The 19,598-nt window shown below is 63.3% G+C and overlaps 4 protein-coding genes across 8 annotated transcripts in view; 2 read left to right on the top strand and 2 right to left on the bottom strand.

Moving 5' to 3' along the window:
- Positions 1–455: 455 nt before the first annotated feature.
- On the top strand, positions 456–5,795 carry CACTIN (cactin, spliceosome C complex subunit). Of its 2 annotated transcripts, none has more exons than XM_079328673.1 (10): positions 456–710; positions 1,046–1,535; positions 2,276–2,371; positions 2,784–2,929; positions 3,025–3,187; positions 3,290–3,407; positions 3,640–3,832; positions 4,157–4,279; positions 4,389–4,681; positions 5,115–5,795. In XM_079328673.1, exons 1-10 carry the CDS (start codon positions 544–546, stop codon positions 5,603–5,605), a joined length of 2,280 nt encoding a protein of 759 aa, XP_079184799.1. In that variant the 5' UTR covers positions 456–543; the 3' UTR covers positions 5,606–5,795. The 2 variants fall into 2 exon arrangements, with proteins under 2 accessions (XP_079184799.1, XP_079184800.1); XM_079328674.1 differs by having other exon boundaries at positions 460–710; positions 4,413–4,681.
- Positions 5,796–8,298: 2,503 nt separating this feature from the next.
- On the top strand, positions 8,299–14,519 carry TBXA2R (thromboxane A2 receptor). 3 transcript variants are annotated; one of them, XM_079328389.1, is made up of 3 exons: positions 8,299–8,322; positions 12,837–13,747; positions 14,201–14,519. In XM_079328389.1, exons 2-3 carry the CDS (start codon positions 12,941–12,943, stop codon positions 14,450–14,452), a joined length of 1,059 nt encoding a protein of 352 aa, XP_079184515.1. In that variant the 5' UTR covers positions 8,299–8,322; positions 12,837–12,940; the 3' UTR covers positions 14,453–14,519. The 3 variants fall into 3 exon arrangements, with proteins under 3 accessions (XP_079184515.1, XP_079184513.1, XP_079184514.1); XM_079328387.1 differs by lacking the exon at positions 8,299–8,322 and adding an exon at positions 8,447–8,643; XM_079328388.1 differs by lacking the exon at positions 8,299–8,322 and adding an exon at positions 11,507–12,265.
- Positions 14,520–14,721: 202 nt separating this feature from the next.
- On the bottom strand, positions 14,722–17,487 carry GIPC3 (GIPC PDZ domain containing family member 3). The gene is made up of 6 exons (XM_079328592.1): positions 17,083–17,487; positions 16,471–16,656; positions 16,000–16,180; positions 15,466–15,578; positions 15,255–15,336; positions 14,722–15,122 (listed from the first exon to the last, which is right to left on the bottom strand). The coding sequence occupies exons 1-6, from the start codon at positions 17,320–17,322 to the stop codon at positions 14,971–14,973; spliced, it is 954 nt and encodes a 317-aa protein (XP_079184718.1). The 5' UTR covers positions 17,323–17,487; the 3' UTR covers positions 14,722–14,970.
- A 141-nt stretch (positions 17,488–17,628) lies between these two features.
- The window catches only part of HMG20B (high mobility group 20B), a 47,237-nt gene continuing 45,267 nt past the window's right edge, over positions 17,629–19,598 (bottom strand). For both annotated transcript variants that reach the window (XM_079328590.1, XM_079328591.1), the window contains exons 9-10: positions 19,366–19,498; positions 17,629–18,719 (exon numbers count right to left, since the gene is read on the bottom strand). In XM_079328590.1, coding sequence (XP_079184716.1) covers positions 18,707–18,719; positions 19,366–19,498 — 146 coding nt within the window. In that variant the 3' untranslated portion in view covers positions 17,629–18,706. The remainder of the gene's footprint in view (positions 18,720–19,365; positions 19,499–19,598) is intronic.

Below are 19,598 nucleotides of genomic sequence, written 5' to 3'. Positions count from 1 at the left end.
GTCCTGGTGGCTGTCCCTCTTCTCCCCCACGTCTGTCCCTGTCCCCACGCGTGTCCCGGTGGATGTGGCTGTTCCCACACGTGTCCGTGTCCGCGCTGCGCGTGCACCGTGTGCCGCATGCACGGCGGAGGGGGCGCGGCCGGACGGGGAACCGACGGTGGGGTGTTAATCCCGTCTCTGTGCCGGGGGCTCCAGGCCTGGGCGTTTTCCTTTTCTCGGTTGTTTTGAGGGTTTTTCCCGTCCTTCTCCGGGGAGCCCCTTTTCCAGAGATCTGTACCCGCTCTGATAAAGCGTTCTGCAGCCTGTGCTGTGCTCTCGGGGTGTCCGCCTCCTGTGTGGGCCGTCGGGGCGCGGCCCGCTTTGGGGAAGAGGCGCGGGGCGGGACGGGCGGGAGCGGCCGCGCTCCGCCCCCGGCGCGGGGCTGCCCCGCCGCCCGCCTGTCAGCGCCACGGCCGCTGGTGCGGCGGAGAGGGTTCAGGCGGACGGGGGGCAGCCTGGTGGCCTGAGGCCCCGCGAGGCCCCGGGGCGGAGCCGCCGCTGCCGATGGGCTCCGAGTCGCGCAGCCCGGCCCGGGGCGGCCGCTCGGAGCGAGAGAGGGACCGGGACAGGGAGCGAGATCGGGGGCGCTCGCGGTCCGGGAGCCGCGGGCGGCGGCACCGGAGCCGGAGCAGGAGCCGGAGTCGGGGCCGACGGCGGGAGCCGAGCTCGGGGTGAGTGGGCCCCTGACCCGGAGCGGCAGCGCCGTGTCTGTGGAGCAGCGGGCCCGGGGGAGCGGGGCTGGTGTGCCGGGCCCGCCGGGCCCGAACCAGCCGCTGTCCCTACCCCGGGCCTGGCGGGGGGCGGGAGGGGGGTGCTCGGTCCCGCCGGCCTCGGGAGGGCTGGGGCCGGGGCGGAGGCGGGCGGGCGGTGCCAAGCGCTGCGCTGGCCCGGGGCGATCAGGGGTGGGGGGTGCGGGTCCCCCGGGCACTGCCGGTGCTGGCGGGAGACGCTCTGTGCCCGGCACGGCTGTGGCGTGCTCCCGCTGAAGCCCGGCTGTGCCCCCCAGCTCGGATTCCGGCGATGAGAGACATAAATGGAAAAAGAAAAAAAGAAGCAGGAGCCGGGACCGGCACCGTAAGGAGCGGAGGAAACAGCGCTCCCGGTCCCGGGGCCGCTCGTCCGGCTCCAGCCCGGAGTGCGGGCGGCACAGGGCAGCGCGGAGCCGCGAGCGGCGCCGCAGGAGGGATGGATCCAAGTCCTCCGTGTCCTCCGTCAGCTCCCCCTCCCCGCCGCGGCCCCGGGGCCGGGAGGAGCCGGGGCAGCAGCTGAGCCTGCAGGAGCGGCTGAGGCTGAGGGAGGAGAAGAAGAAGCAGGCGGCTCTGCTGAAGGCCCTGGAGACACCCGAGGAGAAGCGAGCACGGAGGTTGGCCAAGAAGGAGGCCAAGGAGAGAAAGAAGCGGGAAAAGATGGGCTGGGGTGAAGAGTACATGGGCTACACCAACACCGACAATCCCTTCGGGGACAACAACCTGCTGGGCACATTCATCTGGAGCAAGGTGAGCTCTGTCCTGTCCCTGCAGCCAAATGGAACAGGAGGGGGGAGGGGAGAGTCAGGGGCATTTGTGCCCGAGGTGGGGTCTGTATCCAGGATGGTGAGATAAGCTGGGTGCTGGGCAGCATTTACTGGTCAAGGATATGGGGATGGTAACAGCAATACAGTACTTCTGCTATAGGAATGACAGAGGGGGTATTCAGGGTTAGGGAGAAGAAGAGGCTCTGGAGATATCTTAGAGCTTCTTACAGTGGCTACAGAGTATCTAGGAGAGAGCTAGAGGGGCAGGACAAGGGGAACAGCTTCCCATTGCCGGAGGGGCAGGGTTAGATGGGATATTGGGAAAGAATTGTTGGTTGTGAGGGTGGGAAGGCACTGGCACAGGTTACTCAGAGCAGCTGTGGCTGCCCCTGGATCCCTGGAAGTGGGCTTGAAGCAATCTGTAGTGGAAGATGTCCCTGCCATGGCAGAAAGTAGAACAAGGTGGTCTTTAAAGTCCTTTCTGTCATGATTCCATGATACTGTTGTGCTAGCACTCGCCTTGCCAGGCCAGGTGGGCTATGTGGCCTGAGCCTGAGTTTGCTGGGGGGCTTCAGGAGCACTGTTTGAGTGATTTAGGGACCTTCAACAGTATCAGACCCCACTTGAGCAGCAGAAACAGATAAGTGGAGTAGCATTTGCTGGCCACTGATGGGCTGCGGAGCCCCTTGGGTTCCACAGCTTCCCTTGGCCATTCTGTTCAAGGCACTGGAAAAGAAAGGGATCAGCCATCTGGACGAGAAGGACCTGAAGGAGAGGAACAAGCGAATCCAGGAGGACAATCGCTTGGAGCTGCAAAAGGTGGGATAAAGTGTCCTTTCCATGTCAGTGTCTGACAGAGAGCCCTGTTTACACCCTGGTTCTCTCCATCCCTCTTTGGGAAGTCCCTTTTTTCTTCTCTTGGGTGTGTCCAGTGTGTAGGATCTTCCCTTGGGGTTGAGCCCAGGAGGTCAGGAGGTGCTGAGGAGGGTAATGCCAGGTCATAACATGAGGCAGTCAGTTGTGCCTGTGTCCCCTGTCTCCCACAGGGCTGGCAGTGAGCCCAGGCAACCTGGCCCCACTGGCTCCCCACTCTCCAGGAGCTTGGGCTGATGGCAGGAGCCAAGGCAGCTCAGGGACAGCTTATGTCATGGCTGTGTCCTCGAGCAGGAGCCTGTGGTGTGTGCACAGTGGCCCATCAGCAGTGGCCTCACAGCTCTGTCTCCCTGGGCAGGTGAAGCAGCTACGCCTGGAGCGGGAGCGGGAAAAAGCCATGCGGGAGCAGGAGCTGGAGATGCTGCAGAGGGAGAAAGAGGCAGAGCACTTCAAAACCTGGGAAGAGCAGGAGGACAACTTCCACCTGCAGCAGGCCAAGCTGCGGTAGGTGTGCAGCTGCTCAGAGCCAGGCCTGGCAGGGAGCAGAGGGTGGCACTGCTCAGTGTCCCCCACTGTCTCTGTTCCTCTCCCTTCACCAGGTCTAAGATCCGGATTCGGGATGGGAGGGCGAAACCCATTGATCTTCTGGCCAAATACATCAGTGCAGAGGACGATGACCTGGCCGTGGAGATGCACGAGCCCTACACCTTCCTAAATGGCCTGACTGTCTCTGACATGGAGGACCTGGTGGAGGACATCCAGGTGCCTGCTCTGCTGCCCCTCTGCCTGGGCTCAGGGCTTCTCTACCAGCTCTGCTTTCCTGCTGATGGTGGAGTAGGTGCCTGATCTATGTCCTGCCTGCAGGTGTACATGGAACTGGAGCAGGGGAAGAACGTGGACTTCTGGAGGGACATGACCATCATCACGGAGGATGAGATAGCCAAGCTCCGCAAGCTGGAGGCCTCTGGGAAAGGAGGACCAGGTGAGCAGGAGAATAGAGCTTGGTGTGGGTGGCAGGGACTGTGAGTGGTGGGTCATGTAGGGTGCAGGGTTTGCCATGCATGCTCAGGCTCAGAGGGGCTTTTGGACCTGCTGGAAGGAGGCTGTGGGTCTGGCAGCTGTCCCTGGCTGGGGTCCAGCCTCCTGCTGTTGGCAGAACCCAGATGAGTGCAGCTGAGTGCCTGGAGACTGACTGACTGCCCTCACCTGTCCAGGGGAGCGTCGGGATGGTGTCAACGCCTCGGTCAGCTCAGATGTGCAGTCCGTGTTCAAGGGGAAGACATACAACCAGCTGCAAGCTCTGTACCAGGGCATCGAGAGCAAGATCCGGGCAGGAGGGCCCAACCTGGACATTGGGTACTGGGAGAGCCTCCTGCAGCAGCTGAAGGCTTACATGGCTCGGGCCAGGTAAGAGCAGAGAGTGGGAGCAATGCAGACCCTGCCATGGGCAGAGCTGGGGAGGCATAAACCCAGTTGATGGGAATGGGGTAGGGTATTCTGCCTTTTCTGAGATGGCTCATTTTTAAGAGGGTAGCAGGGCAGGACACCTGCAGTGCCTTCTGCAGTGGTGATGTTTAGTGAGGTCTCTGAGAGGGAACTGAACTGTGGCTTATTCAGCCCAAAGCCATCCAAGCCCAGCAGGTTTCTGCCCATGGAGGTGGGTGTCACAGCTTTTGGGCAGAGCAAGGTGGTTGTGCTGGGCAGCCCCTGACAGCTCCTCTCCTCTCTCAGGCTGCGGGAGCGGCACCAGGACGTGCTGCGTCAGAAGCTGTACAAGCTGAAGCAGGAGCAGGGTGTGGAGAGTGAACCGCTCTTCCCCATCATCAAGCAGGAGCCAGCTTCCCCCAGCGACAGGTGAGCAAAGACCTGGGCCTGTGCCCAGGCACAAAGGCAGTCTTGTGCCCTCACCCTTCAGAGGCAGAGCTCAGGTGAGCAGAGAACGAGGATAACATCCCCGTCCCAGTCCTCTCTTTTCCCTTCCACACAGGCTGGATCCCGAGGAGAGCCTTGAGGCACAGCCAGGGCCATCCTCAGAGCCAGAGGCAGAGCAGGACTCAGAGGCCAAGGGAGATGCAGAAGGGGAGGCCGTGCTGATGGAGGAGGATCTGATCCAGCAGAGCCTGGATGATTACGACGCGGGCAAGTACAGCCCCCGGCTGCTGGGCCCCAACGAGCTGCCCTTCGACGCCCATGTGCTGGAGGCCGAGGAGGACATGCACCGGCTGCTGCTCCTGCGCCAGCAGCTCCAGGTGACAGGTGAGCCCCAGGGCAGGCCCTGCACCCACCAGCTTTGCAGCCTGCATGACTGGCCATGCAGTGATTTGGGGTGCAGGGCTGCAGGGGACACTGCCCTTAGGAAAGTGCAAGAGCTGGATCTGGCACACAGCACTGACCTGTCAGAGGAGTGCCCTTGGAGCAAAGGGCACTCTGGCCTAGAGATGGTGCTCAGGGGGACCTGCTTCGGTACCACCAAGATGTTTGGGTGCAGACAGGCAGGAGGGGGAGTTATGGTCAAGTTTTCCAGCACAACTCAGCCCAGTGCCCACTCTGCAGGGCAGCCCATGCATTCTCGTGTCCAGTTCTGCATCCTCTGCACGGCAGCTCCTTCTCCGTGTGCCTTGGAGCAGTGTGGCATGGCCCAGGCCTGGCTGACACTGCAGAACCTGATGTCACCTCTGGTCCCCTCTAGGCGATGCTTCCGAGAGCACCGATGACATCTTCTTCCGGAAGGCCAAGGAGGGCATGGGCGCGGACGAGGCGCAGTTCAGCGTGGAGATGCCGCTCACGGGCAAGGCCTACCTGTGGGCTGACAAGTACCGGCCTCGCAAACCCCGCTTCTTCAACCGCGTGCACACGGGCTTCGAGTGGAACAAGTACAACCAGACCCACTACGACTTCGACAACCCCCCACCCAAGATCGTGCAAGGCTACAAGTTCAACATCTTCTACCCCGACCTCATTGACAAGCGCTCAACGCCCGAGTACTTCCTGGAGGCCTGCCAGGACAACAAGGACTTTGCCATCCTGCGCTTCCACGCCGGGCCCCCCTATGAGGACATCGCCTTCAAGATCGTCAACAGGGAGTGGGAGTATTCCCACCGCCACGGCTTCCGCTGCCAGTTTGCCAACGGCATCTTCCAGCTCTGGTTCCACTTCAAGCGCTACCGGTACCGCCGGTGAGGGGCTGCTCAGCGCCCTCGGACACCTGCGTGGGGTGGGCAGGGATCTCATCCCACAGCACAGACACTGTTCCATGCATGGCCCCAAGGCCTGGCCCAGTGCTGGCCATGTTCCTGAGGCTTTTCTCTGTCCTTGCAATTATCATGAAGGACCCTGAGACTTTGGTATAAATAAAATAAGGGTTGTTTTAGCCATGAGATCCTGGGTGTGGGCACCCCCACTGCTCCTGCATGACATCACCAGCCAGTAACGCACTGGGCCAGTGCTGGGAACTCCCCTGAGGACTGGGTAGTGCTTGGGGTAGGTTGTTCTCATGCCTATGTCTCTGGGGTCTGTTGCCCCTTCCCCACAGAGTCAGCCCCTTATGCTCCTTGACCCACTCCAGCCCCCTCCCACTCCCAATACCTCCCCTTACCAGTGCCAGACCAGACCAGCCCAGCTGCTGCTCCCCATCTGGAGTCACAGGGCCCTTGACTTCAGCCCAGTACTGCCCTGTGTCCTGCATCATAGAGGGGGCCCCTTACCCTCCCCCGGGCCCCATTCCTGGCACATCCTCCACTGGGATCTGGCTTCTCCAGCCTGGGAGTGCTGCCACATCCCTCAGTCCTGGCTGTGGCATGGGAGGCTTTAGTGCTGCCAGGCGCCTGATCTGGTGGAGTGGAGGAGAGAGATGCTGGTTGGGATATTTCCTTACAGGGGAAATTCCGGATTCCAGAGCCTGCAGTCCCCTCCCACACCGTGGCTGTGAGGCTCTCCCTTCCCTGAGCAAGAAGTGGCTGCACTCCCCAGCATCCTATTGATGAGGTGGGGGATCCTGGGGACCTCTAGTGATGTTGAGATGGGTTTTGGGCACCTTAGGGGCACTTCAAGGTTGAGCTGGGATTTGCTGGTGTTGGTCCCACCAGATGATGATGTGGGCAGAGCCACACTCCTCTGGCATCATCTCACGTGGCTCCATCCCCACAGGCCCTTAAACCCTGGGGTATGCCCACTCAGACAGGCAGCATGGGGTGCTGGTGAGTAGTGCCCAGAGGTGCAGGAAACCCCTGCCCTGGCTTCAATGAGACACCATTTCCTACCTGCATCCACCCTCTCCTCGGTACAGGCCCATGGTGCAGGGACTTTGGGGGCTGCCCAGGTCCCCCAGCACTAGGGCAGAGCCAGCCCTGCTGTGCAGGGGCCTCTAAGGCCTTGGGAGCTGCCCCATGGCTCATGCAAGTTGTCTTGTCCCGCTCCTGGTTCCTGTGGCTCTGCTGGCAGGATCCAGCCCCAGAGCCACGGTGGGAGCTGGAGACTCCCATGCCTGCCCTGGCCACCCACACTTGTGGGGCTTGGCCTGCCTGTAAATGGGGGTGGGGGACCCCAGCTGCCTTGGTCCTGCACACGGGTGCCCCCTCCCCATCCTGCCAGACATCCCCAGGGCCAGCAGCTGCACCGGACACATTCTCTGGCCTCCTCTTCCTGTGAGTTATTTCCAGCTGCTGCCTGTGGAGGGGGGTTTCAGGGCTCAGTGCAGGAAGTAAATGAAGGCCTGGCCAGGGAGGAGGAAAAGGGAAAAAACCAAACCCCAAAGCTGGTGCTTGGTGCCCTCCCTGCTCAGCTGCAAGGCACAGCCTCCCTCCCCATAGCCCCTCCCTTTCCTTCCTGAGCACACACAGAGGTGGGGGAACTCCCCCCCAAAAATGTGCCAGTGTGTCTCCAGGCGGAGCAGGATCTATGTCCTCTTCCAGGCACTGCGTTTCTCTGACTCCAGGCCTGGATGGGGTCACTGAGCAGGCACAGAGCCTAAGTCCCGAGAGCTGCTGCAGCCTGCGGGCGTGTGCCGGGGCCGCATCGGGGCTGGATCCGGCTGAAGCCCCTGGCGGCTTTTCCCTCAGTGCTCCTCCCAGTGCACATCTCCCAGCGTCTCGGGGGAAGCTGCCCTGAGGTGTGCAGGGGGACACAGCGGCTCGGCCGGCTCATGCCCGGGCGGGGCAGTCGGTGGAGCTGCCCGGTGTCCCACCATCCGTGAGCGCAGCTGCTCCCGGGCACACCCCGGGCACACCCGGGCCAGCAGCGGCTGCCGAGCCCCGCGCGTTCGGCTGCCGTGGGGCCGCTGCCAGCACACAGGGCCAGCCCAGCCGCGATCCTGCTCCTCGGGCTGGCCCTGCCTTCTGCCCGGCCTTTCGCTGCGACAATCTTTGCTCCAAACCAAGGGACAGCGGGATGATGGCAGCCCCTTACTGCTTAGCCAGTGCCAGGAAAAGCTGCCTGGGCATCCACCTGAGCGCCGAGCTGCTGTGCCCCTCGCTTGCCTTGACGGGGTGTCCCCGCGTCCCCCGTGGGCTCAGGCGCTCCCAGCTCTGCCCTCGTCGGCGGAGCACGAGGAGCAGCAACGGAGGCTGTAGCGTCCTGATACCATGGGAAGGAACAGTGCCTGGGGACGTGCCACCCCAGCTGGTGTCGGGTTGGGACAGCGCAGCGACGTCCCGGGCCGGGAAAACCCCCGAGAGCCGAATCCCCCCAAGGCAGGGACGGCCGGGGTTGCGGGAGCACCCAGAGATCCTGGCCCTCGGGCACGCCAGTGCCCGGAGCCGCAGCTGCCTCTCCCTTCTCGGGTCCCGGGGTCGGACGCTCCCTCTGTTGGACCCCAGCGCGGTGCGGGTCCCTCTGGAGGGGGCACGGCCGGACCCCCCCGCCCTAAGCCCGGCCGGGCAGCGACTCGCTCGAGTAAACAAGTGAGTAACGGGGCGGGAGCCCAGCCCCGACACGGACCCAGCCGCGGGCGCCTCTGCCGGGGGGGCTTTGGGCGCCAGCATCGGGGGCGCTGCACCGGAGCGACGCTGTCGAGTCGCGGGGGCGCCGCCCGGGCCGAGGGCGATGGGGCCGGGGGCGACCCCCGCCTGGAGGCCCGTCCTGAGCAGGGAGGGAGCGGAGAAGGACGGGGCCGGTTCCGGGGGGCGCGGCGAGCCCGGCCCTTCCCCCGCCCCGCAGCGGAGCTGAGCTGAGTCTGGCTGAGCCGAGCCGAGCCGAGCCGGGTGAGTCCCGCCGGCAGCGAGGTAGGGCTCGGGACTGCGCGGGAGGGAGGCGTTAGAGGGGGGCGAGAGATACCGGGCCAGGGGGGCTGTGAAGGACGAAGAGCCCAGAAGGCTGGGATGGATGGACAGAGAGACCGGGATGGACGGACAGAGCCTGGGATGGGCGGACAGACTGTAGGATTGGAGCGAACGGAGCGGCTGTGCGGGGCTCTGGGACTGTGCGGGGCTCTGGGGTTGTGTAGGACCGTCGGGGCTCCAGGGGCTCCCTAGGCTCTCGGGGCGCTCGCCGCCGGTTCAGGCGCCGGGTTCGCGCACAGCCCCGAGCATCGGGTGCGTTCCGGGAAAGGGGAAGTGGAGACCCCATAGTGGGGAACAGACACATGGTATCCCCGCTCTCCCCACTGTCTGTCTGTCCCCGGGACCGAGGGTCTGCCACGGGCGTATCTTCGGCTTCCCGTCGGAACCAGGATTTCCTTTCGGGGTTCCCCGGTCGGGACGGGTCGTCCCTCCCCCGCTGACTCCTTCGGGAAGAGCCGGAGAAGGGCTTGGAAAAGCTCAGGAAAGGGCTGGGAAAGGAAGGGTCTATTTCGGGCTGTCGGAGTGGGCGGCCCAGCAGCCTTGAAGCCCTCGAGATGCCGCTGCGGGCGGGGGCAGTCGTGGGGCAGGGGGCCCTGGTGCCCCAGGGCTGCCGAGCCCCAGCTGCTGCATTCCAGGGCACCCGGGCTGATCCTCCAGCCACCGCCTGCCCGGCTCCAGCGCCCTGGAGATGGGAATGGGGATGGTGCCAATTGTTTCCCAGTCAGCCGAGAGGTTGGGGACCTCTGCCCTGGGCCACAGCAGGGACAGGCAAGGACAGTTATCATGCCTGGCAGGATCCATCCTGTGTGTCACTGCTTCCCTCAAATGTCCTCTGTCCTGGATTTCCTAGAAATGTCCCTGCTCTAGGCCAGGCCAACTTCTTCAGGAGCAGGTCCTTGTGATGGCTGTGGGCCCAGGGAGAAACACTCATGCCCTGCCAAGTCCTCAATCCCCATGGCTTTCCTGTCCCAGCTGATGGCCTCAACCTGATTTGATACTCCAGAGCCCCAGCCTGGAGGGAGGTGGCAGTGGGAACACATCCATCCCTGACAGGTGACACAGTGTCCCATGGGCCTGCCCGCACCAGGGGCATCAGGCTGTGGAGACAAAAGGGATCAAGCAGGGGAAGTCATTGTCCTGAAGGGGTCCAGCAAGCAGGGACTGGCCACACAAGAGATAAATTGAAACACCCTGAAACATCTTCTGCACAGCTGCCCTGTGGCTAAGCACCACATCCACTGGCAGACCCCATGCCAAGGGTACACATGGGGTGTGGGGGGGGGTCACTGCTGTCTGGTTTGGGGTTCCTTTTGCAGGTGTATGGTGCCTCTCCCCTTCCAGCCCCCACCGCAGCCTGATCTTGCAGGGCTTGCAGCCCTGTCCAGACGCCATGCCCAGTCCTGCCTGGGGAAGCCTGGGGAAACAACGAGCTGCAGCAGAAGCTGATAAGGAGCCGCCTCCCACACTCCCCATCTGCCTTTCCCTCAGTGCCCTCGGATGTGGCCAGGGCAGGAAGCAGTGCCCAGCAGAGGCAGGGCAGCCTTGGTGCATCTGCAGCAGCACCCAAACCCACAGGCTCAGGCACTGCCAGGAGCCCCATTAGTGCCTGCACCCACCTCCCACACCCCACTGCCAGTGCCTCACAGCCTCGAGCAGAACATTTCAGAGCTAGCTCCTCTCAGCTGGGATTTTACCCCAGCACCCCTTGCCAAACACTTGCTCCAAAGGCATGTCTGTTTTGCTGGATCCAGAACCCCAGACCCACTCACTGGGGGTCAGTGAGGACAATCACTGGGCTCAGAATTTCTCTTCTGCATGACCTGCTCTCCCCACGTGCATCCTCCTGCAGTGGTTGCCTGTGATGGGGGGTAAATGCAAGTGGGGACCCCCCAGAGGAACCACTGGTGTGTTCTGGCACACTCCCAGCCCTGCAGCTGCTAAATGGCCCCTTGTAAATATTTGTTTCCCTCTAAGTGCTGGGCCCAGCTGAGGCAGCTCTGCACAGGAGGGTCCAAGCTGCTCAGCCCCTGAGCCCAGCTGAGTCCTTCGAGCCCCCGGGGTCCCTGTCCAGGCCACAGTGAGCAGTGAACAAGCATACAGGTTGTGGGCAGGAGGTGAAGGGAGGGGATGGATGTCATGGTGGGATTTGGAGCTTCTGGGGCTGCTGCTGCTTCCTTGCCTGGCGAGGTACCACTGCAGGGAGATCCCCGACCCCCCTCACAGGGGTCGTAGGGATGGGTCATACCCTGCCACAGTGAGCCAGTGGGCAGCCAGGAGCACCCTGTGGCTGTGAGTACCCAGGTAACAGGGACAGCAGGGCAGCATTGCCCCATGGGCTCTTGAACCCCAGTGGGCAGAGGGATAAGAGGAACATATCTGGGGACAGCGTCCTGGCACTGTGGCAGGTACATGGCAAGGGACAGCTGGAGTGGGACTGGCACACCCGGCACTCATGTGGCATCATTGTGGGGCAGGGGTGACTTTGTCACCTCTCAGAGGATGTAGGAAAGACTGGTGACTTCTCAGGGTCTTAGGATGTCATGCTGAGGCCTCAGCCTGTGTCTGCAGGGCTGACACGGTCCCTTGGGGACCAGTGAGAACAAACAGCAGCAAGTTTTCACTCTTGGCTCATGGAAAAACTGGGCCCACCCTCGCAGTGATTCAGCACCATGCTCTGCCAGCCCCCTACACCGGGACAGGAGAGAGATGGGGATGAGGCACCCCCTCCATCCCTGGCCCTTGCCCCACCCCGCAGGGCTGCAGGTCCCGTGGCACGGGCAGGGCACTGGGGGTGCCGGCTCCATCACCCCACGTGTCACTGATGAGGCCCCAGAGAATGTTGCAATGCCTGGCCCCAGCCCAGCCCAGTGCAATCAGTGCCTCGGGTGTGTGCAGTGGCTCCCAGCCCTGTGCACCAGGGGCCTGGGTGAGAGACGGCGTGGGGACCCAGAGCCAGACAGGGATGGAACAACAGTCAGGGTTGGCAATGACCAGGGCTGGTGTGAGGTTTAACCTGGGGACAGAAGACAGGTGGCAGTGCCACCCTGCACAAGGGAGGGGCGCTGCACTGGGGCTTTGCAGGGGTGGCGCGTTGGGGTAGGGCTGGAATTCCCACTGGGCATCTACTGGGACCACTGGGCTGAGGATCATGCCAGGAGGGTGGGCTGGAGCAGGTGGGGTGGCAAGAATATTCACAACCTGGAGAAATGGGTCCCAGGAGAAGAGGGGTCTGGTCCCTGTGGGGGTCTATGTCCCCCAGGTTGTCCAGTCCCCACTGTTGCCATGTCTCTGTCCTGTCCCACATTATCCCATTGGCAGCCTGGACTAATTTGCAATGGAGGGCCCTGCAGGACCAAGAGTTGGACTTGATGAACCTTATGGATCCCTTCCAACTCAGGATATCCCATGATTCTGCGATTTTCATTTTCTTCCTGGCCCAAGTGAGGCAGAGTGGCACTGACTGGGCTGACCACCACGACAGCCATCCCTTTGGCACCCTGTCACAGTCTGTCCTGGTGACAAACCCACAGCTCCCACTGTGAGGGATGCTAGGAGGGCAGAGCAGGTCTGTCACCAACACTGGCTGTGGTTTGAGTGTCAGGGTGGCAGCACAGCCTCAAACCTGTACCTCAGGTTTCCCCAGCACACTGGGGAAACCTGAGCATTTTCACAATGAGTCTGGGGTTTGTGCTCAGGGATAGGCAGTGTCAGGATCATGCCCTGGTGCAGCCACTCTGTGCCTGCATCCTTCAGAGTGTGTCCCCCACCATGATGGAGGGTGATGGCCCAGGGATCTCTGGCTGTGTCCCCCTGGGCAGGAGGGAGCCAGGCTGTCAATGCTGAGTTGCCCCAGCAGTCACTGGGCTGGGATTCAGCCTCGTGGCTGCAGCCCCACGTGGCTCACGGCCGGGAACAGTTAATCCCTGCAGCTGCGGGGCTGCAGCCCTCGGCACTCCCTGCAGCTGTGCCTGGGGCCAGCAGGTCCTGCCCTGGTGTCCCTCTCCATGGGCTGGGATTCCACCATGGTGTCCCCCTCCACAGCCTCCGGGGAACCCTGTATTCTGCAGGCTCAGCATGGATGATGGGTGGGCTTGGCCGTGGGGAACAGCCCTAAATTCCCTCTGTTCCCCCTGCAGGGCAAGGAGGGATCGGTCCCAGCAGCAGCGGGGGGGCTCCAGCCATGGAGCGGAGCCAGGAGGGTGCCTGAGGCTGCTGGAAGGAGCAGCAGGGAGTGCAGGACATGGAGCCCCCCAACAGCAGCATGGCCGGGCAGGCAGAGTCGTGTTTCGGGGTGTTCAATGCCAGCGATGGCCGTGCCAGTGCACAGAACAGCATCGCCTCGCCCTGGTTCTCCACCGCCTTCGGCCTCATCGGCCTCTGCTCCAACCTCTTTGCCCTCTGCGTCCTGCTCAGCTCCTCCCGCAAGCTCTCCAGCCAGGCCCGCTCCTCCTTCCTCATCTTCCTCTGTGGGCTGGTGGTCACAGACTTCATGGGGCTGCTGGTGACGGCCTCGGTCATCATCCCCTACCACTTCACCAAGTTCTCCTGGGCCAAGGTGGACCCCAGCTGCCACCTCTGCAACTTCCTCGGCTTCTCCATGGTCTTCTTCGGGCAGTGCCCGCTACTGCTGGGGGCCACCATGGCCGGGGAGAGGTTCTTGGGCATCAACCGCCCCTTCTCTCGCTCCACCAGCCTGTCCAAGCGCCGCGCCTGGGCCATCGTGGGGCTGGTGTGGGGCTTCTCCTGCTTGCTGGGACTGCTGCCAGTGCTGGGGCTGGGGCGCTACACGCTGCAGTTCCCCGGCTCCTGGTGCTTCCTCACCCTCCTGCCTGACACCGGCAACGTCATCTTCTGCCTGCTCTTTGCACTGCTGGGCATCCTCTCCGTGCTGCTGTCCTTCATCCTCAACACCGTCAGCGTGGTCACGCTCTGTCGCGTCTACCACGACCGCGAGTCGGTGCAGCGGCGCCGCGACAGCGAGGTGGAGATGATGGTGCAGCTCGTGGGCATCATGATCATCGCCACCATCTGCTGGATGCCTCTCCTGGTGAGGCCCCTGACCTGGTGTGCCCCATTACCACCCTCCATGTCCCTCCTGAGTCTTCATGTCCCCTGTTCCTCCTTGTGGGGGGTCTTGGTGTCACCTGCTCCTCCCCATGGGGCCTCTGTCTTGGTGTGTCCCCACACCTCCCTCTGTGTCCCTCCTGGGGCTTGGTGTCCCCCACCCTTCACAGTGAGGTCCCAGCTTTCATTATGTCCCCTCCATGTCCCTGCTAGTGAGGTCCCAGGTCTGGGGGTGTCCCCTCAGTAAGACCTCCCCTGCTGGTGTCCCCCTGCCACCTCTCTACACCCCAAGCTGTCCCCTGGTGACAGGTAAAGCAGGTGCTCCCCAGTGCCCCGAAGTGGATCAGGACTCCTCCAAGGGCTCGACTTTCATCACCTCCCCACCCTGGAGCAGCTCATGGATCCTCCTCTGACAGTTTTCCCCTTCTCCCCCCAGATCTTCATCGTGCAGACGGCGCTGCAGCAGCTGCCTGGCAATGCGCGGGAGCTGCCCAGGGACACGCAGGAGATGCTGCTGATCTACATCCGCATGGTCACCTGGAACCAGATCCTGGACCCCTGGGTGTACATCCTGTTCCGCCGGGCCGTGCTGCAGCGCGTCTACCCCCGGCTGCACCCCCGGCCCTCCATCGTCTCCCTGAGCCCCTCCCTGCCCCGCAAGCTCACCGCTGCCTCCGTCCTGCAGTAGCAGCCTTGGGCAGGGCACTGGGCGGGGCACACGGCCATCCCCCGGTCCCACCCCGCACTGGATCCTCATCACCGCATCCAGGGGCTTCCCCCCCGCAGCCCCAATGCCCAAGGGGCTGTCGGGGGGCACAGGGCTGCTTCTCCCTCCCTGTCCCCAATAAAGCACAGCTCGTGCAGCTCTTGGTGCCCGCTGGGGGTGACCACCCGGGGGGCCCCAGGGAGGGTTCGTGGGGGAACCCACCCTGCTGACAATCAGCAACAGCCTTTCTCCTCCAGTCTCTCCTTTAATGAGCACGGCTGCTGCCCACCACATTTGGGGGTGTGCAAGGGGGATCCTCAGGAAGATGGGTGGGTTGGGTGCCTTCTGCCCCCCAATGCAAGGGACAGATCTAGGTGCTGTTCAGAAGGGTGGGAGGGGCAGGATGGGGACCCCCATCAGCACCTCAGCCCCAGATGGGGTGGGGATGAGGTGGGGACATGGGGAAGGGACAAAAGTGAGGGGAAACACCTGCTCCCCAGCTACTCCTTATCCCCCTTGGGGTGGCAGACGGCTGCCCACACCTCGGCCACAAACTCCTGGGGGAAAGCAAACTCGCCCAGCACCGAGTCCAGCCCTTGGGCAAGCTGGGCCACGCTGGGGCTGCCCTTGGCCGCCTCCACCATCGTCGAGGCTGTTAGGGAGAAGAGGGAGGTCAGGGCCAGTGTGAGGGGCTGGGACAGGAGCAGGGGCTGGGGCAGGGGTAGGATGGGGCTGAGGGTCAGGACAGGGGCAGCTCCCCGTCAGGATCCAGCCCCCTCCTCACCCAGCTCGCTGTCACGGATGCCCATGTAACTCTCCAGCAGATCATCCACCCGCCGGGCAGCTTCTTCCTCGGAGGGGCTGGGCTGGGAGCAAGGTACAGGGGGGTGAGTGCCGTGCAGCACAGGGGCACCAGGGCACAGGGATGCTTATCCCCACCCTGGCCAGTATGAGCAGCCACAGGCTCAGGGTGGGGGGCTCGGGGTGGGCCTTACCCCCTCCTCCAGCACAGCTGGACCCTGTGTCCGCAGCCGCAGCGTTTCCTTCCCGCTGGCCACTCTGCCTTCGCCGGGGGATTTGCCTGTCCGTGTCCGCTGCCCGATCATGTCTGTGCCCCAAGGTGGGGGGTGAGGGCACAGGCAGGGCCTGGGATCCCCAGCCCCTCGCTGCTCACTGCCCAGCCATCCCCCAGGGGCACTGCAGGGTGAGCCAGGTGTGGGACAGGGTGGGCGTGCCAGGGGCACCCAGAAGTGCAGGGTGGAGTTGCTCGTGGTTATGGGGTGCTCATGGATGCTTGGGACAACACACACAGAGCAAGAGGGTGCCCACGGGGGGCACAAGCAGGTGTGGGGTGCTTCAGGGCTGTGGGGTACACACACACATAGTGGGGATGCAGAGGGGCACACACAGGGTACACACAGTGAACCCTGGGAGGCACTCAGTCACTGGGGAGCAGCTGCAGGGCCACAGGGGGCTGAGGAGGATCCTGGGGTCCCCAGGGCAAGGGCAGGGGGACCTTCCCAACTCACCAAAGGCCTTTTTGGGCTGGACCAGGCGGAGGGTGAAGGGCTGAGCCCGCGGCAGCTCCCGCAGCATCCGCGCCACCTCGTAGTGCCGGCAGCCCACAATGGTGTGGTCATTGATGGCCTCGATGCTGTCCCCCACACACACTGTCTGCAGCCGGTTGATGATGCTCCCCTCCTTGATCCTCTGGGGACCACGGTGGGACAGCACACAGCGACCACATGGCTCAATGGGACAGTCAGACACAACCCCCAGCCCAACCCACACACAACCACCTCAGTAATCCCATGCCCTTTAGTAGCTGGGTCAGGCAGGGAAGCCTCCCAAATCTCCTCAGGGCCAGGGTGGGCCCAGGGAAGGACTGATGAGAGTCAGGGAGGATCCTGGTCCCAGGGAGGGGATGCACAGGGGATGTCAGCTGCAGGGCCACAGTGCCCGGGGCTGCCCCAGCCCCAGTGCAGTCCCCCGGGGTTCACCTTGATGAAGGCGTAGCCAGCCCCGTTGTCTGTGATGGTGAGGCCGAGCGCGTCCTCTGTCTTGGTCACCTCCACCTCCTTGGTCTCACCCCGGACATGGGCGAAGATGAAATCCTCCAGGCCAATCTGTCCCCCCAGCAGCTTCTGCATGTCCACTTTGTGCGTGTTGAGCGTGCAGAAGAGGATCTGCCCCGGGGAACCCCGTCAGCAGGGACTGGGGATGCCCAGTAGGGCAAGAGGTGTCAGGGGAGCCACGGCCACTTCAGGGGGATTCGGTCAGGTCTGAGCACTGCTAGAACAGAGGGGCCCAGGACCTCCAGCCTGCCTGGGGACCCAGCACTGCCCCATCCCTGTGCACCTCCCCACAGCTCTGGGCAGCTGGAATCAGCCACAGAACTGGCAGCCATGGCTCCCTGCCCACATTATGGGGGGGGGGAACTGAAGCACAGAGCCCCCAAGCCCTCCCCAGAGGAGCCAATACAACCCTGAGACCGTAACACTCTTCAAGAAAAATTTAGGGACTACATTTGAAAGCATCTAGGAACTTGCGGGAGCACAGGCCACAGCCAGTGCCACATGGTGGGTGCCCCTCCCCGGGCTGCAGCCCCTCACCTCGGTAGGCGAGATGTCGAAGACCTCGGCGATTTTGGCGTAGAGCTCCTTGACGTTGGTGAAGCCCTCGATGCGGCCCGTGGGGCTGCCGTGGGCCAGCTGCGTGTGGAACACCAGCCTGGGGCGGGGGCGGGCAGCGCGGGGGGCGGCGGGCTCGGGGGTCCCCGGCTCCTGCCCCACGCCGTTCTCCATGGGGCCGCCCTCGGGGGGCTGCCGGCCGTGCCTGCCCACCCGCTGCATCCCTGCGGCGCTGCTGAATTATGGATGGGGCCGGCTCCCCTCCGGCCGTAAGGCGATCCCCGCGCCCGGGAACCTGAGCCGCTGGCGCAGGGCACCCGCGGGGATCGGGTGAGCTCTGCCACGTAGGAACAGCCCCAGCCCCGCTGCAGGTGGGAGGGCAGCCGGCCCAGGCAGGACCACCACATCCTCCCAGCTGGGGCTGGGGACTGCAGCGCTGGGCTCAGGGCTGTCACCCACGGATCCACCCAAACAGCTCCAGCATTCGCTCCAGAGCTCCCACTGAGCACAAACACACAGGGACCAGAGTGGTTTTCTCCCACATTTATTTGCTCCCATCTCCATCCCCAGCCCAGCGGCACCAGGAGATGGCAAATGGCAGATGCAGAGCACAGGCCTGGCAAGCAAGGGAAGGGTGGGAACACCCCAGTCCCTGTCAGACCCAGGGCCAGGGCCAAGCCCATGTAGTGCTAAGTAAGAAAATAAGACACTCTCTAATTACAGTCTGAGATTAATGACAGGCAGTCTTGGGGTCACCAACCCCGACCCTGGTTGCCAGCACAGTGGTCCCATAAGAGCAGGGGGGTTCAGGCAAAAGGGGCAGGAGGCAAAAGCCAGTGCAGCACACCCAGGGTCCCTGCAGGAAGGGCTGGGTCCCAGCTCCCTGCTACAGGGGTCCCCACCCCAGGACAAGGTGGGGTCCACCTCCCCTCTTCCAGTGGTCCCCACCATGGGAGGGGGTCAGTTCCAGCTCCCCTCTGGCCTGAAGAGTTTTATTGCTTTCAGGAGCTTGCTGCCTGGTCCCAGACATGGAGGGGAAGGAGGGGAGCCAGGCAGGGTGACAGGGGCAGGAGCTGAAGGCACCCATTAAATAAAAGCTGAGGCAGGAAGGAGCTGCTCTCATGCCCTTGCTGGGATGGGACCAAGGGGCTCCCACGCTGGCCAGAAGGACAGGAGACAGCACCAGGAGCAAGGGGGGCCCAGTCACCCCCACTGCCCCACAGCCCTGGTTCACACTAAAGGGGTGTGTTCACTCCAGACCAAAACCCCCCAGTGCCCCTGCCCCAGCCAGGCTTCAGGGAGCCCCTGGCTGGCAAGGCAGGGCTGGGGGGTGCAGGGGAGAGCTGGGGGGCTGTCAGTGCTGACCCTCTCCCAGCACTGCCCCAACTGGGCTCCCAGCCCTGTCACGGCTTGTCCCCCAAAGCTCAAGGTCCCTGGAGCTGGTGCAGCCATGGCTGGGGTGGTCTGGGCTGGAGGGTCCCAGCTGCAGGAAGGTGCAAGGGGCAGGGGGAGCAGCCAGACCCCCTGCAGAGACTGGCCCTTGAGTGAGCTCCAAGGGACAGGCCTGGGGTCCAGCCAGGCCCGGGGTCTGGAAGGACTGGTCCTCTCACAAGTGTTCACTGAGGAGGAAAAAAAGCACAGCTGAGTCACAGAACCCCAAAATGGTTTGGATTGGAAGGGGGCCTAAAGTTCATCCAGCTCCTCCCTCTGCCATGGGCAGGGACACCCATCACTGTCCCAGGCTGCTCCAGCCCCAGTGTCCAGCCTGGCCTGGGACACTGCCAGGGATCCAGGGGCAGCCACAGCTGCTCTGGGCACCCTGTGCCAGGGCTCCCCACCCTCCCAGGGAACAATTCCTGCCCAATATCCCAACCAGCCCTGCCCTCTGGCAGTGGAAGCCATTCCCTGTGTCCTGTCCCTCCATCCCTTGTCACCAGTCCCTCCCCAGCTCTCTTGCAGCCCCTTTAGACCCTGGAAGGGGCTCTCAGGTCTCCCTGGAACCTTCTCTTCTTCAGATGAACACCTCCACCTCTCCCAGCCTGGCTCCAGCCCTCAGAGCATCTCTGTGGCTTTCCCTGGACTTGCTCCAACAGATCAGCATCTTTGGACATGGGAACACATCCTGAATTCAGGGACTGGGCTTCCCTCCCCTTCAGCTCCCTGGAGCAGCTGCACACCCATCTCTGTCCACACCTTTCCTGCCCAGCTCCCATCACCACCAGCTCAGGTTCAACCCTGCAGTACCATGGGGACACCTGCACTCACCTGGCAATCCGGGACAGGATCTCCTTGACACGCAGCACCAGTGGCTCGTGCTGCAGGGGGTTGCTCTCGATGGCACTGTGCAGTTTGGCCATGTAGAAGTCCAGGGTGCTCAGCGTGGGGGTCTCCCCAGTGCCTGTCAGGTGACAGCCCAGTGAGCAGGGCCAGCAGGTTCCCATTGAACCCTGCCCATGAGCTGAGGACTGCAGAAGGGACCCCAGCACCAGAAGCCACCT

Source organism: Erithacus rubecula, assembly GCF_903797595.1.
Source record: "Erithacus rubecula genome assembly, chromosome: 28".
Lineage (NCBI taxonomy): Eukaryota > Metazoa > Chordata > Aves > Passeriformes > Muscicapidae > Erithacus > Erithacus rubecula.
The sequence above is the reverse complement of the archived record's forward strand: the minus strand, read 5'-3'. Positions and strand labels throughout refer to the sequence as shown.